Source organism: Mastomys coucha, unplaced genomic scaffold (assembly GCF_008632895.1).
Source record: "Mastomys coucha isolate ucsf_1 unplaced genomic scaffold, UCSF_Mcou_1 pScaffold21, whole genome shotgun sequence".
NCBI classification, from domain to species: domain Eukaryota; kingdom Metazoa; phylum Chordata; class Mammalia; order Rodentia; family Muridae; genus Mastomys; species Mastomys coucha.
In genome coordinates, this window is record NW_022196904.1 from 105,078,939 (window position 1) to 105,096,369 (window position 17,431).

Sequence of the window (17,431 nt, forward strand, 5' to 3'; positions counted from 1 at the left end):
GTAAGAAGTCAGAGCAGCCATGTTAGGGGCTAGTTTAGGAGTTCCTGAGTAAGACTTGCTTGTGGTGTCTTCACTGGTCTATCATGCTGTTCAGTGTAATTATTTAGAAAAAGGCTCCCCACAAGACACACTCCTGTTCAGCTGATCACAGAAGCTAACTGAGGCATAGCCGGAGCTGAAGAATGGTCCAGATACCATGTTCTTCTTAGTGAGCTTAGGCCTCCAGCTGAACAAGCCACGGATGGGGAAGGTGCATAGCTCTGGTGCGAGACAGTCCCCGGAACACACATGAGAAGTTCATATGGTGCCTTAGGCTCAGAAGCCCTGTCTTTGAGGGATGCTATGGCTGGCATCGGCTTATTTCTTTCCCTGAACTGCCTCCTTCCTCATCCCACTCCCGGTACACTTTGAACAGGAGAAGAAAAGACAGCTGGAGAATGCTATTCAAAATCAACTTCAGGGCTTAAGACTTTTTCCTTTTCCCTTTTGTGTGTGTCTCTATATGTGGTATACATGTATATATGCATGTTTTTGCATGTGTAGGGCACACACACGTGTAAGCACTCCATTGCTCCCCCACCTTGTTTATAAGGTGAGGTCTCTCTATCACCCAGGGCTCACAGATGCACTTAACTAGTCTTACTAGCCAGCTTGCTCTAGAGTTGGAACCACAGGAGGACGGCCACACCAACCCAGCATTTACAGGGTTACACTTGCATGGCAAGCTCTTTAGCCGCTGAGCCCACTTAGTCTCACAGCTTACTTTATTTGGTTGCTTGTTTCTTAACATGTCCTCTCTCATGTTCACCTTCCTAACTACAGCTCCTGAGCCCTTCAGGTCTTGCTAAAGGGGCCAAGGAAAGACAGTGACAATCCCAGCATCCTCATCTGTCCTCTGCCTGGCTTTGTGCTGCATGGAGGGGACAGGCTTATTTGGATGAACCACTGCTGCCCAAGAACAACTTTTCAGGCAAGAGTCCACTTCCTTTAGCTACTCCAAGAGCACAAGAGAGCAACTCCCTGGGCAGTCTCAGGAAGCCTGGACACCAAGCCCAAGGGCGCAGATGCTGTCTAAAACTAACCCCAGCAGGACTGGGATTCTGGCTCCAGCCTGCAAGCTCTTAGTGAGACCTGGTGAGTTATTGCCCCTTCAGGATCCTCTTGCCCCAGGATAGTTCCATCCCACCTAGCCTATGCAGGTTCCCACAAGGCTAGACAGGACAAGAGATGAGGCTGTTCTGCACAAGGAGGTGCCCTACATTTCCCTCCAGGCTGACCCACATATGTCTTCAATGAGCAATAATGCTGACAGGGCACAGCTCTTAGACAAGACGACCACACAGCAGCCTGCCACTCTCCACAGCCCAAGAAGCGAGATTCAGTCCCACCCCATGCAGCCCCTCCCCTGCGCCAGAGGGGAGGCACTCCACCATGCCCACAGGTACTAGCTGTAGCACCCAGAAGCAAACAGGCAAGGGAAGAGGCAGATGGCCAGCCAGCAGGACAGACCAGAGCACGGCACAGGGAAATATGGGAGGCAGGCCATCCCTGCCGGGGCCCAGGAGGGCCAACCGGCGCTGACCTGGCAGGCGGGAAAGGTCAAGTAGTGGTGTAGTAACTGGCCCACGGCGAAATTTCGCACGCTGGCCAACTTGGACTGGTGCCGCTGCAACCGGGTGAGCAGCAGCGAGAGCTCGTCCAGCTGTGGGCATGTAGACACAGAGTCAGCCACCACAAGGCACACCACGGTCATTCTATTCTTCAGTCCGTGCTGAACACTGACGTGACACCTCCAGGCAAGGGTCACATTGGCCCCATCATTAGGGCGAATAGAGGCACCACCAGCATAGGGCACTGGAAGCCACCAGCTCAGTTTCAGCCAGAAGGATAAGTGTTTGGAAGGGAGTGTTAACCAATCACAGTGAAAGCCAGGGAAGAAAGGAGAGGTGCTGAAGGAGAAAGCAGGTAGCTGGAATTTACTTCTGACAAAATCCAAAGAGGACCAGCCCAACATTCCCCTCCAATTTCCTCAGTCTTTGGAGGGCCTGCTACAAGGCCTGAGTAGTCCCTGGGCCTGTCTCCTCATCACCAAGAAGGGGTTGAAAGCTGCCCTGTGGGCTGCGACTGCTTGGCTCCGAGAGAGAGAATGCTATGGGCTAGGGTCTTATAGTCTACAGTCTGTCAGTCACCTGGAGAGGGAAGTGAGAGGCAGCTTACCGATTTTCCATGTAAGCTGGGAGCGCTCACTGTGTGGGTCATATAGCCCATGGAGGGCATGGAACGCCGGTCCACATGAGAGGAGTTCTGTAACAGGGGAGAAGCCAGACTGAGGCCAGGCAAGGAGACCTCAGCCACTCCCTGCCAGGACCGCCCGCCCTCCATGCGTCCTTCTATCTCTCTGAGCCCTAGGCACCCGGTCTCCGAAATGGCCACCTTTCTCACTGGGCACAGCACAGTAAACTCAAAGGCCCTAAGAGTTCAGCCTCAGCTGGGTTGTTACAGATAAGAGGACTGACTGAATGCTAACACTGTTTCCTGACTTGTGGGCTGCCAGGCAGCCACTGAGTGACTCTGTCTCTCAGTGTTAAGACCCCATTCACCTGGCAGAAATTCCCAGGCCTCACCTTGACAGCATGACCCCGTGCCTTCCTGGGAGAACCCCCTAGAGAGATGTCCACACTTCTCCTCTGGTCGGGTGGCTTCACGGTGACCCTTTCTGCTGGTGTATGTGGCCGCCGTGGGAAGGGCCTCGGAGGCCCAGGAGGAGGGATGTCAGAAGGAGACGGAGGCACAGAGATGGAGCGGGGCACCTCCAGCAGGCTTCGGCTGCGGCCCTGCTCGGTGAACTCTGGGGAGCCAGCTCCTATGGGCGCGGTGGGACTTCCATGACGGAACTGCTGCCTCTGCTGCCACTCATAGAGCTGCCACACAGTGCCATCTCTGTGTGCCCGGCGCTCCTCGCTGGACATCTTCAGGTGGCTGGCTCGGTCCTGTGCGTACTTGTAGTCACTGGGCAGGTTCCGGGGAGGGGGTGAAGAGCTCCCAGAAGGATGTCTAGTGTTCTTGGGAAGAGTCTGGTAGCTTTCCGGGAAGGACAGGGTCTGGCTGGGACCCTGGCGAGGAAGTGTCTGGTCTAAGGGCAAGCTGAGAAAGATAAAGAGCATGTCAGGCCATCACACAAGGCAAAGCAGCTAAAGGAAATCAACAAGGTCATTTTGTGGGGGAGATGTTAGGACCTCAGACAGCAATTGACGCAGACACCCAGGGCTTCTCACTGTAGAAGAACCCAGACCCAGTTTTCTCCAAGAGCCAGGACTACCAAGGGGTTCTAGTGCTTATTGCTCCTGGTACAGTGTGATTAAACCGCCTCCCTTCTCTTACCAGCTGCCAATGACAAGGAATGTGTGTTGGTCTGGGAAGGCCTCACGGTTTCCTGGGGTGAGGCTCTCCTCGCCTAGCATCAACCCTCAGGCCCCACAAAGAAAATGACAGGAGACAGGTAGGGAGACAGGTAGGGTGGGGTGTCTTCTCTTTGCTATCCTTCTAACCCAGACACTGGTTCCTTCCCTCCTGCAGAGAACTCTGAGAGCCTCCTAAATGGTCATCTGATCTCACCACTCTAGTGTGCTCCAAGCCTCCTCAGCCCCCTTGAAATCCTTTCCTGGTACGCATGGCTCTCTAACATCTGATTACAACCTACCCTGAGGTCCTGCTGTTTTCTCACTGTTCCCTCCAGGGCTGAGACCAGCAGCCTAGACTGCTAGGGATGGAGGAACACCCTTACCACCCGCCCCCCCCCCCACACACCATGAGCATCCCACATTGGTTGTCCACCACAGAGCTCCCTACCTCAGTAACTTCTCACTGTGCAGAAAGCAAAGGTAGGTTTTGAATCTGGATTCTACATAGGCTGGTTATGTGACTACAGGAGGCTTACTGGCTGCCCTGAGCCTCAGTTTCTCTACCTGTATGTGAGGTAGTATTACTGCTTCATCTAGGGGTTCTGAGAACTGATGAGGTCAGTAAGGGATCATGCAATCTGAGAGCCAGGAGGTACTTAGCAGGGTGTGCACCATCCCGACACCACTTCCCTTCCCTGCATGGCCAGGAGTGGTGGCATCTAATATAATAGCAATAGGGAGGTAGAGGTTGGAGGATGAGAAGTTCAGGGTCATCCTCAGCCACATAGAAAGTTCTAGGTCATCCTAGGATACAGAAAATATTGTCTAGGGAAAAAAAAAAAGACTAGAGGTTGAAGAGATGGCTCAGCAGTGAGAGTATTTGCTGCTTTCCCAGATGGCCCAGGTTCAATTCCCAGCAGCCACAAAAGGCTCGTAACAACCTGTAACTCCAGTTCCAGGAGATCTAACTCCCCCTTCTGAATTCCACGGCACCAGGCATGCACAGTGATGCACAGACATACATGCAGGCAAAACATTCAGAACATAAATTAAGTTTTTTTTTTTACAGTTAATGGCCAGTAAGATGGCTTACTTAGTACATAAGAGTGCTTGCCAAGTGGGCCTGATAATCTGAACTAAATCCCCAGAACCAACGGTGGCAGGAGAGAAGTTGAAGTCAGAAGTCAATTGTCTTCTGATTGCTTCTGAATGCTGTATGTGCATTGTGTCTGCTCAAGTGCTCTCTCTCTCTCTCTCCCCCCTCTCTCTCTCTCCCTCACACACACATACACACACACATTCTTTTTTGTTGTCATTTGCTTTTTTTAGTCTAACCTGCAAGGTGGTGCGGCCTTGTAAAGAGAATAGGTTCAGAAGCCTGGGTTCACATCCCAATTCTGTCTCATTAACTTTACATAGCAAACTTCTAACAAAAACATCACTATGTGTCAGTCATTGCTCTGGGCCAACGCTAACTCCAGGATTATGGTCGGCCAGTGGAGGCAACAGCAGCAGCAACAATACCGGAGGCTTTATTCAAAAGGCACGCTCCTGAATTAAGCCAGACACCGCATGTTCTCGATTGTATGTGGGATGCAGAGAAGCAAAGAGTAAAGCTGAGGATGGCAGAAATAAAGAGGAAGGAGATGTTGGTCAGCTGTGAAAACTTTCAAGTGAGACAGGCAGTGGTGGCACACACCTTTAATCCCAGCACTTGGGAGGCAGAGAGAGGTGGATTTCTGAGTTCGAGGCCAGCCTGGTCTACAGAGTGAGTTCCAGAACAGCCAGGGCTATACAGAGAAACCCTGTCTCGAAAAAACAAAAACAAAAAAACAAAAAAAACCTTTCAAGTGAGCATGTATTCCCCATAGCAGGATGTGTACAACATAGTGACCACAGTTAATAATAATATACTTCAAAACTGCTCAAAGAATAGACTGATTATTCTTACTACATGTACATAAAGAATATGTAGGTGAGGTAATGAATATTAATTAACTTGTTTCAACAGCTTCACAATATACCAAAATGTCCCATTTACTCCATCAATATATAACTATTACTTTTTCAGATGTATGATTATGTGCGCGTGTGTGTGTGTGTGTGTGTATGTGTGTGTGTGTGTGTACATGCACATGCACATGTGTTAGAGTGTGCATGCCCATGTATGTCTGTGTCTGGAGGCCAGAAGAGGACATCAAGGACCCTGCTCTAGCACTCTCTGCCCGTCCCCTTGAGACAGTGTCTCTCCCTGGCCTAGAACTTCTTGTCTGCTAAGCCAGTTGGTCAATGAGCTCCCAGATCCATCTGTCTGCCCCCTAACACTGGGATTGCCTGGCATGGGTGGAACTGCACAAGAAACACTCGTGCCAAGTGTCATCTCTCTACTCCCACAATTATTACTTTTGGTTGAAAGTAAAATGCAGAGGGATGCCTTAGCATTGGCTGCTCTTGCAAAGGACTTGGGTTCAATTCTCAGCACCAACATGGTAGCTCACAACCACCTGTAACTCCAGTTCCAAGGGCTCCGACTCTCTTTTCTGACCTCTGCAGACAGCAGGAACACATATGGTACACATCAAATAAAATAAATCTTTAAAAAAAAAATCTTTGAAATACAGGATAGAGATATAGCTCAGTTTTAAGAGTCTTTGTCTAGTAGCCACAAGGTCCTGGGTTCAACTCCCAGCGTGGCATAAACAGACCAGAAGCCAGTCTGGGACTAAGACCCTGTATAAAATATAGTTTCAAACTGCAGGTTTTTCAGCCCAGTAGACCTATGAATAATAACCTCTGGGCAGAGTGCATTCACCCTGTTAAACAGCCCCAGAGGTTGAAGAGTACTATCCCGTTCCTGTTACATCACTCGTATCTGTCTGACCTCAGATCTGTCTCTTCTGTTCTACTCTCACTTGCCTCTCTGCCAAACGTGGATAATAAGCACCTCTGACTAACCCTTGTGAGGGACAGAAATAGGTGCCATCAAATATGGCAGCTTCCCTTTCACAGTTTCTTTTCATTCAGCTGAGGTAATTTTAAGAGCTCTTCAAGCCAAACCCGTCTAGCATGCAAGTGTGCCTGCTTGCCACTAGGTGGCAGAGCCCAAATGCTCAGAGGTGGTGGCCGGAGCAGACAGCAGGTGTGGGGCTGCTCCTTCCTACAGCCTACACAGGGTACCTGCCTGTGGTGTTTAGATGGTCACAGCCCCCACTCCCACTATTAGTCAGAGTCCCAAATCCCGAGGATGTCCTCAGTCCCTGCTTTCCACCTATGCACTGTCTGCCATTTGGGGCGACCTCAGACACTAGTATGATGGGTGGCCACTGGCTCTTGCAGCCAAACTATAATAATTAACTGGCTAGTGGAGGGAGGGACATGATAGGTTCCAGGAGCAGGTGGGTACTCCTGAGGCAGCTCTGTCCTGACAAAAGACATATGTCCAACCTGGCCTTACATAGTCCGGTATCAGGAACCACCTGCTCTGTGGTTCCAAAACCAGAAAAGTTAAGCAGGATATCCTGAGAAAGTGGTTGTAGAGACAGTCATGCCAAACACAAGGTCGACTTTTGTGACTGCTCCCGTTCGCTGCAGAAACCCCTCACCCTAGCTGCCACATCATCACGCAGGACTTTCATTTCCTATTGTGTTCTCTCTGATCTGCCTTTAATCTCTGGCCCCACCCACCTTTTTTATTTTACAAGTATACTTTACTTTAAACACAGGGTGCGGGTGGAGGTGGAAGGCTAGGACTCTAAGTACTGGTACGTGAGACTCTGGCTAACCCCATTCCAACAGAGTTAAATGATAGGAGATGCAATCTAGATATATGTCCAAATATAGGGATAAGTGAGACTAGTTCCCCATGTGGACTTCTTTCCAATGCCTCTGTGTGCTCTGTCCAGTGACGGAGGTCAGCACAGTCTTACAATACACAAAGGAGAGATACCTGGCTTCTTTCTCTATGTTTTCAAATGGAAAATGGAGGAAGTTCCTTTACTAAGCAGTCACATCCATTGGTCACTTACCATAGGAAATTACCATATACTTATGTGGGGGGGGGTAGAACAGACTGGTCTGGAACTTACAGCCACCCTCTGATGATTACAGACATGTGCCACAAGGCCCACCACATACATCTTTAAGGACAAATATCTGGGAACACGGGGTGCAGTGTCCTTTTAAGACATGTTGTAACCCCAGGGGCTGATGCACATCTTCTCTATTCTCTGCTCTCCATCATCTTCAATGCCACTGCCTCTCATCCCCATGCTGACCACCCTCCCTTCAGCTCCCTGACACATGCCACCTCTGACACATGCCACCTCTGTGCCTCCCACAGGGCAGGCCATCGTGTGTAGTGGAATAAAGGAGGTCTCTGAGTGCAGAAAGCCTTATGAAGACACATTTCACCATTGACAAGTTAGAATCTCAGGGGTCTGATTTTCTTGCAAGGACTTCCTCCCACGAGAAGTTCTTGAGGATCAGGCATTCTGGTGGCTCCTTCATCCCTACAGTCTATTGCCTTCAGATTTAAACTCTGAAACTAGCTTTGGCTGGGTGTGGTGTCATGGTACTTGGGAGGTAGAGGCAGGTGGAGCTCTATGAGTTCATGGCTAGCCTGGTCTACATAGTGAGCTCCAGGCCAACCAGGCTACATAGTGAGACCCTGTCTAAAAAAAAGAAAAGAAAGTATGGGTCTAGAGAGATGGTTTGGCTGTTAAGAGCACTTGCTGCTCCTACAGAGGATTCAGGCTTGGTTCCCAGCACCCATCTACATGGTACTGTTTCTAACTCCAGTTCTAGGGGAACTAATGCCCTCTTTTGGTCTCTGTGGGCACCAGCTACATATCTGGCACTCAGACATATACTCAGGCAAAACACCCATACACATAAATTAATTGTTTTTCTTCAAATGAGCCCCTACCCAATAACAGGATGAATGTCCACAGTGCCTGGGCTCCTCCCTGGGCTCCTCCCTGGGCTCCTCCAGGTATCTGGGAGGTGACACCTGGGTCTCAATGCTCTCAAGAGTCTACAGAGACTTCTTGCAAGCAGAGGGACAGCAGTATAAAGTTGGTCAGCTACTGACACTGCTGGCCTTCTCTGTGTCCTCTTAGTGGGCAGAGGCCCACAGACCACACTTTAAACCCTAGCCTTGCCACTAATCTGTGTGTTCTATGCAAACTGCTTTCCTTCTCCAAGCCCGTTTCTCTGGTCTGTAAATTAGAGCTATCCCCTTTCCTTGGAGGGCTGTTAAATTACCTCACATAGAGGTAATTTGCTGAGTAGTGTACTGGAGAAATGACAGCACCCCACCCACCCCACCCTCATTATCACGTTCAACACCACACTCACCTCCTGCCATCCCCCTTCTGAGCCTTTGCCCAGTGCTCTGCCTGGGTCAAGTTGGTCTTTCTCTGGCTGTGTTTCTCTGGGTTGGCCCTGGGAGGAGCAGTCCGCTGGTACCCACTGGTTCCATTCTGTTCTCCAGGGCCATAAGGCAGCACCCCATTCTTCTCAGCTCGCTGTGGCTGTGCTTGCTGGCCTCGGGGCCCACCAGGTAGATCGACAAACAGGGCATTCTCCTCAGCTGGCAAGTATGGGGACCTGGCCTTGCTCCTGTCCCTCCTGCCCTCCAGTGGGTCCCTTTGAACACGGAAGCGTTCCTCCTCCTGTTCCCTTCTGTCAAAGCCAAAGGAGTCTTCATAGCCTCGATGAGGACAGTCTCTTGAGTGTCCAGGTCCCACGTGGCCACATTCTTGACAGGCGTCAGTGTGGTTGGCCTGTGGCATGGCCTGCCGCTCCACCTTGTCCATGTCCCTGTAATGGCAGCAGCACATTCAGCCCACAGCACAGCCCAGACTCCCAGAAACATCATCTACTTATCTCTGGGACCCCCACCCCCACCCCTAACCCAAGATCAGAGTTCTCTACTGCTGTGGGGACCTGGCTTAAATAGTGCTTCTTCCAGAAAGCTGCTCCTGATACACTCCTCAGTGTAAAATGAGACCGCGGCCTAACACCATCACCACCCTAAAATGGCCGCTCCAGAGCCACACACTTTAGCTTCTGCCACCTACTGTCTTCCACTCATGGTCCTCACTCCCACCCACAAGCCTGGGCAGTTTGAGGAGAGGTACTGGTTACAACTAATGTCTGTGACATTGGACAGGGTTCTTCTGTCATGGCCTGCCACACTGAAAGCCTCCTAAGGGTAGATCCTAATCCAGTTCTGCATGTAGCCCCACCACTCAAGACAGAACAGTGGCTCACTGGAGTCAGAAGGAGGCACACCAACACAGAAGGGGAATGAGCAGGAATTCAGATGGAGCATTAGTCTAGCTGTGCTCCGGGGTGGAAAGGTCCTGCCCTTCCGACACATGGCTTATATGATGGTTCAGCCTGGACTGTTTGCACTCTGATCTGGGAGCATACAGCTGAACACTCCTATACCATGATGATCAGAGCCCCAGGATCACTCAGAACTTCAGCTCTCCAGAGTAAGTGCAAATTCAAGCTAGTCTAGGGGACAAGAAAAATGTAATTCCCTACGTAGTGACTGACTGCTTCTTGGGTGCGGGTCTAACTGTGGGCAATCAACTAACTCCCTTTCCTGTGTGCATAGACACTGGTTTATGTTACTTACACTGCAGAGGCTGCTACATCTCAGAATGAAGGACTGAGATACTGACCTGAGGAGCCTTCCACATCAGCCTAGTGCGTCTAAATCCTGGTAACAGGAAAACACTCAGGGACTTACACTTTAAAAAAGCAATTTTTGGACTGGTAAGAGAGCTTGCAGATACATACTTGCCAAAACTGGAGTTCCATCTCCAGAACCCACATTGTAGAGGGAAAGAATCAACTCCAGGAAGTTGTCTTATGACCACCACATGCACACTGCATGCACACACATACAAAGACACACACGAAATAAATATTACAGGCTTACTGTAAGCTCAAAGATAAGAAATTCTGCTCTGGACACTTGAGCAGTTTGACCCCTCTTCTCCTCCTCTCCTCTTTGTCAACAGACCCCATCAGCAAGCTTTGAGTTGCCTACCTTGGCCTTTAGCCTCATCATGGCCTCTCATCCTTACAGGCTGTGCTCCACAGCTGCCTGAGTTGGTGAGAGCCCAGCTACCCTCTGGGTCACCCCTGATGGAGTAGGGTCACAGTTGTTCTGTGCTTTCATTAGCTCCCACACCACCAAGTGCTCAGTGCAGCTTGGAAATCTAGAGTATAGCTTTTCTTTCTTTCTTTCTTTCTTTCTTTCTTTCTTTCTTTCTTTCTTTCTTCCTTCCTTTCTTTCCTTCCTTCCTTCTTTCTTTCCTTCCTTCCTTCCTTTTTGGGGATGTGGGGGTAGAGGAACAGGAGTCTCATAAATCCCAGGCTATCCTCAAACTTTTATGTCCCTGAGGTAGGCCTGCCTCCACCTCTCAGGTTCTGGAAGACAGATCTGTCTTATGCTATGGTAGTGCTTGAACCCAGGGTTTATGCCCACCAGACAAGCAAGCATTCTACAACCTGGGCTTTATCTCCAGTCTCCAAATGTACATATCTTCTTATTACGTACACTATAAAGATAAGCAGTCAGACAAACATGCCACTATTGTGTATGCATTAGAACTGTTAATCCTAAAAGCATGGAGTTTGCTAGTCTCCTTTCCTTTTAGAGCTAATTTTCTAAGAATAAATTCTGGGTTTTATTGTGTGTGTACAAAGAAAGATGTGCACTCTCACATGTGCAAATACTTCCTGGAAATCAATTTGATGGGGGATGATTACTTCTTCCATTTGGATTAATACCAGAATATCCTGCACAGTAAACATCTAGGGAGTGGCTGACAGAGTGGTGTCTGCTCGCTATCTGCCACTCTTCTTCTTTTTTTAAAAAAGATTTATTTATTTATTTGTTTGTTTGTTTATTTATTACATGTAGACACTGTAGCTGTCTTCAGAGACTCCAGAAGAGAGTGTCAGATCTTGTTGCGGATGGTTGTGAGCTACCATGTGGTTGCTGGGATTTGCCCAAAATCTTCAGTCTATGGCTGCAGGTAGGAAAGCAGTATTTCCTGCTCCATAGCCCTACCTGACTTCAACATGTATCAATTTACTAAATTAGGGGCCTTAAAACAAAACAAAAACAAACAAGCAAAACCATTTTCTCCTGTCTCCCTATATTCCCAACAACTTACCCTATGACTTCTCAAATCAGAAGACCTGTCACAAAAGAAATCTTCAGGGACCAATTTAGCACAATGGGTAACAAATGCCTTCACTGTGGATGACTGTCATGCAGAGGGCTGGCCACGGAGCTAAGATGGCACAAACCCTTCCCAGGCGGGCTGCTGGCGTACTGAGCACTGATTCCCCAGTCTCAGAAGTACATAAGCTCATAGCGAGGACCTAGCCTAGGCACCATCTATACCTCTGTATGAAAGGTTGAAGAGTGGCGGCCTCACAGAACCTGGAAGGCAGGCAGTCTCCTTCACGCTGGCTAGTGCTCAGCATTGAGGAAGGAGCTGCTGAAAGCAGTGGGGACCGTAGTCACTTCCTTCTTTCCAGAGCTGAGTTCAATGGGGCAGCCCCCGCTCCTCGTCCCGGGGGTCGGGGAGGAGAATCTCTCACCCCACAGCTTCAACTGTCTCTGCTTTACCAGAATTAGCAACAGAGGACCTGCCTGGGGTAAGGACACTCTACCTTCAGCTGCTCTCCCCAGTGAGTCACAAAATATACCCAACAATGCAGCTGCCTCTTGCATAGGAGTGGCAAATGACAAACTCCCCTGTGAAGTTATATGGATCAAAAGCTCCACAGGGTCTTGGCCAGGGCCATATATGCTTTTAAGTCTGATGCTACCATTACCACACGTGCAAGGACCCACTGTGTGCCAGGAACCTGACAAGGCCCATCTCACCAGGCACCCACAGGCATAACTTCATACACACAAAATAAAAGTAAAAAAGATAATGCTACAGTAGAAGGTGAAGGGTGCATCAGTCAGCCTGGGCGATGGCTACCCGTGTTCAGTCATTCTCAACTAGAAGGCAAGAGTTTTTCCAGTTTTTGAAAGGGAATGAACCTTGAGCAAAGATGATGGAATTTGCCGGGCAATGGTGGTGCATGCCTTTAATCCCAGCACTTGGGAGGCAGAGGCAGAGGCAGGTGGATTTCTGAGTTCAAGGCCAGCCTGGTCTACAGAGTGAGTTTCAGGACAGCCAGGGCTACACAGAGAAACCTTGACTCGAAAAGAGAGAGAGAGAGAGAGAGAGAGAGAGAGAGAGAGAGAGAGAGAGAAAGAGAGAGAGAAAGAGAGAGAGAAAGAGAGAGAAAGAGAGAGAGAAAGAAAGAGAGACAGAGAGAGAGAGAGAAAGAGAGAGAGAAAGAAAAAGAGAGAGAGAAAACCTGACTGTTAACACAGCAGGTCAGAAAACGACCAGTGAAGACCTATGAGTGAACACTCACAAGTGGAACACACCATGTTGCTTAAGGGACAGTCTGGTGGGGTTACATAAAATAAATGGGGTCAATCTAAAGAACTCATGTGTGAGGAGCGGGTGGAGGGGTTTTGACACAGGACTATTTATAGCAGCAGCATTAGAAAACATGCTTCAGAGCTGGCCAAGGCTTTGCATAGCCACATGGTAGACACCACCTGGTGGATGCCACACTGATGGCCAACTAAACAGTCACCAGAGTTTGGATGAGGTTTTCATTCCAAAACATAACGGGTTAGACCTCTGGTTCAAGTGTGATGGGAGCAAGACGGGGGCTTAGTGCCAGATCAAGGCAATTAGGTCAGTGTAGATGCTGCACCAAAAGTAAATGATTCCAGTCTCCCTCTTATAGGAGTTCCCATCATGGTGTCACTTGCCTTTGATAAAGTCCAAGTGGGCCGTGTGTGTGTGTGTGTGTGTGTGTGTGTGTGTGTGTGTGTGTGTGTGTGTGAGGTTCCATAGCAGCTGTGGCCCTTAGATGCTGTCTAGAAGAGCTTGCAGCCTGGTGAGTGACATGTGCTAGCATTTGTACATTCTCCTCCTAGAGCACTTGTTCCAGACGGACCTGAGAGAGCTGGCCACACTGAACACAGCATGAACAGTGGAACTGCAGCCCTAGGGAATTTCTCTGGCTCTCACCCTGGAGATCCCCCACTGGGACTGACCTCTTTAGTGATGATCGAGACAGCACCTGTGCAGCCTGGTTCATGGCCCTGACCCAGGCGTTCATGTCCTCCAGGGTGTCGGCACTGAAGTAGTAGGTCCTCATGCCTGAGTACTCTGCCTGAGAGCCCGCTGCGGTGGAGCTGTAGATGAGCGCCCTCATCCCCGTGTGCACAGCCTGTGAGCATGAGGACAGACAGGTTAGCACACATTCTCTATGGGAACAAGAATAAGGGGTACCCTGGCTGTCTTCCCATTCCTAGATGAAGCCCCAGGGTCAGCCAGTTTGTCTCCACATCTGAAAAATGTCACAACCTAGATGACTTTCTCACTATTGCCAGACCCAGAGACCTATATGGCTCGGTCTGCTGTGCTTCAGCTGGCATGAAACGAGAGTTGTACCTAAAGAATCAGCTGTTGTCTTTTCAGAAAACACTGTGAAACTGGGCAGAGCTGATCAACATCTGACTGGGAATTCTGGGAAGCCTAGAAAAAGGCACAGGGGATGACTCGTGATTTGCACCTTGAATGTTCCCATCAGAATCCTCTGCCCAAGGAGGCAAGGGTCTGCCTCTTAACCTTGCAGTGAAAACCTCATCCAATCTGCACAGGAAGATGGTGTAGAAAAGGGTAGAATGTCAAAGTACCCACTCTGTGGCCCCTGTGTGTGGCCACAGTTTTAGTCTCTTTGTAATCCCAGCAGCCTGGAGAAGTAGGCATAGACCTGGTTTGCAGATGAGACAAATGGCTCTGAGAGGTTTGGTAACTCTCTCACACACCAAATCTAGGAAGAGGTTCTGAGGGTGATTACCATTCCTGGACACTGAGGGCGATTACCATCCCTGGACACAGAGTAATTACCATCCCTGAATACTGATCATTTTACAAACTTCACAAGAAAGGAGTCTTCCTGATTTTGTTCCCTACTCCATACCCAGGAAAAGCAGGCACAGTGACTGGCATAGACATGTGCTCACTATTTGTAGAACAAATGAATGTGAGTGAAGAATTTTAACCCTGGTCTGACTCTTAGCCCAAGGTTCTCTGTGTAAAGCTCACAGTCCCATGAGAAACTGAGATTTAACTCGATAATGTGGACCTAGAACAAAAGGCAGGCCACAGCAATGACCAGCCAGAGAAAACAGTTATAAACTGGATAGTGGCATGCTTTCAGTACGGATGAACAAAACCTCTCAGAAGAGCTGTCGGCATTTACTCCTCCCCACACTGGACATCCAAGCCCACAATGCATACTGACTATGGGCCTTTTTTTCCCACTAATACATCTAAGTCTACCCAGCCCAGTGCCCAGAGACACTACACAAACTTAACCTGCAGCCAAGATCCCCACAGTGGCAGAGAAATCTATCCCTACGTTGAAAGTCTTGGGTGTCCTTTCGGTCCCCCTGCTTCAGCAAGCAGGCAGGAGCTATGGCAGTAAAACCAAGAAGAGACTCATGCAGACTTCACCACATACCAGCAGAAATCCTTTGACAAGTTCCCCTGGACCATGAGGCCCAAGATCTCTGCATGCCTTCCCCTCCTTCTCTGTCCACCACAGAGCATTCTGGGGCAGTCTCTTGCCCACCAGTCGCAAATGCAGGGGGGTCTCCAGTGCAGTCTTTTGAAAGAGCAAGTCGCTGAGCTACAAGCACCTTCAGAGGCAGCCTTGTCCAGCAATCAGCCTAGGGCACACTCCCAGCATGCAAGTAGAGTTCTGCAGTCTGTCCGCAAATGGGCCATGGCAGGTGCAGCCACACAGAGGAGTCATGCACGAGCACACAGAACTTTATTCTCTCGTCACGTGACCAGCAGGCTTGTGCCCAGCTGCTCACCTGAGGACCAGCTTCACTCTGTCCGTGCTGAGGCACTCGGGTGCTCTGACTGTAAAGGTAAGAAAGACTCAAGTTCCTCTGTCCCCTGGCCCAGTGACCTAAACCCAGAGTGCTTTGTACCTGAGGAAGGTACAAAGGTACATGGCCCAGTAAGAAGTCTGGGAGTTGGTCCCTTCCTCTCTGCTCTGTGCCCCTCAGCTAGCACAACCCTACTTTACATTTACATGACTTTACATGACTACACCCAAAGGAAACTGGGATGAGAGTAAGAAGGCGGCTGTGCTAATAAGACTGGAAGCCCAGCTCCTTCCCCCTTCAGCCCAAGATCAAATTTCAGGACAGCAAGAACCTATGAGGGTAACAAAGACGCATCCAAAGGCCACCAACTGACTGACTCATTCTCAAATGTACTACTCCCTGCACAATAATTCGCCATCTACCGAGTGCTACCACATGGGAAGAAGCACTGCACTGGAAGGCAGAGGACAGCCTTTACAAGGCTGAGACCACTCGCAACCACTTCTAAGAAAACGCCTATGGATGGGCACTGAGATGTAACAATTGCTGCCAAGAGGTCAGCAGCTGCAGCTCTGTGGGTAAGAACACTTGCTCTGTGGGCATGAGGACCTGAGTTTGAATCCCCAGAACTTACAGAAAGCCAGGTGTGCCTGTGTGTATCTATAACCCTAGTGTTAGGCATTGGGACACAGAGACAGGTGGATCCCCAGAGCTCGCTAAATAGTACCCTAACCAAAATGGTGTGCTTCTGGGTCAGTGAGAAACTATGTCAAGGCAATAAGGAACAACACATTGAGAAAGGAAGACACCTATGGTTCTGAATTGTACATACATACTTACTGCAGCCACTACACACACACATACACACACACACACACACACACACACACACACTACATACACACTCACACACCATATCACACTACATACAGACAAAACATTATACTACACGCACACATGCTACATATTACACTACATATATATACACTATATCACACACCACATACATAAAACACTAGACTATACCACACACAGTACACAACTCTCTCTCTCCCTCTCTCTCTTTCTCTCTCTCATACACTCTCTCTCTCTCTCTCTCTCTCTCTCTTATATAGTCTGGGAGGTTGTGAAAGAGTGTGACCCAGACTCATTTGAGATGGACATTCAAGCTATCTTCCTCCTGACAGCAACTGCTGGATAGGAGGAAAAGATGCTCAAACACTTGGTGTACATGCTCATGGATGCAGTCAGCATGGCTGGCATGAAAGAGCAGAGGGGAAGGTGGCACGTAGTGAGGCTATGGTGCTGCCAGGGCTGGGTCCTCAGGGCCTTGCAGGCCACATTAGAGGTTTGTGTTCCGTTAAAAAGGGAGCCCAACTGGGCCAAGCAAGATCAGACCTTGGAAAGACCACTGGCTGAAGTACAGAAAGGAGGAGAGAGACCACAAAAAGATGCTTTCTCAGCATCTGACTCACACCCCGAAACGAAGTATGAAGATGAATTGCACACAGCCATGACAAACTCCCATGATGCTACTCCAAAGGTCATCTCTCCTGGTCCCCAGTCATTTTTCCCCAATGATACCCAACCCCAGTGTGACAATCTGAATGAAAAACATCCCCCACGGGAACACTTAGCTCCAGAGCAGTCCTGCCTGATAATGCTTAAGATGGTGCACCCTTGCTGGAGGGAGTATGTTACTGGGGGCGAGCTCGGAGACTAAAAGCTCAGGCTACTTCTAGTTCCCACTCTGGTTTGTGCTTACAGTTTAAAAAGTGAACTCTTGGCTTCCTGCTCCTGCTGCCCTGCCTGTCGCACTTCCCTGCCATGGTGAATTCATCCCTCTGGAACATAACCCAAAACAAATCCTTTATTCCATACATTGCTTTTTTGTTTGTTTGTTTTTTGAGACATCGTTTCTCTGTATAGCCCTGGCTGTCCTAGACCTCACTCTGTAGACCAGGCTGGCCTTGAACTCAGAAATCCGCCTGCCTCTGCCTCCCAGGTGCTGGGA

General features: G+C 49.4%; 1 protein-coding gene across 17 annotated transcripts in view; it reads right to left on the reverse strand.

The window, feature by feature from the left end:
- Plekha7 (pleckstrin homology domain containing A7) overlaps window positions 1-17,431 on the reverse strand; it is a 186,096-nt gene that overhangs the window by 32,708 nt on the left and 135,957 nt on the right. For 11 of the 17 annotated variants that reach the window (XM_031388000.1, XM_031388001.1, XM_031387999.1 and 8 more), the window contains 5 exons: window positions 13,567-13,742; window positions 8,757-9,221; window positions 2,625-3,144; window positions 2,218-2,304; window positions 1,583-1,702 (listed from right to left, as the gene is read on the reverse strand). In XM_031388000.1, coding sequence (XP_031243860.1) covers window positions 1,583-1,702; window positions 2,218-2,304; window positions 2,625-3,144; window positions 8,757-9,221; window positions 13,567-13,742 — 1,368 coding nt within the window. The remainder of the gene's footprint in view (window positions 1-1,582; window positions 1,703-2,217; window positions 2,305-2,624; window positions 3,145-8,756; window positions 9,222-13,566; window positions 13,743-17,431) is intronic. The other 6 variants (XM_031388007.1, XM_031388013.1, XM_031388004.1 and 3 more) reach the window with 1 other exon arrangement.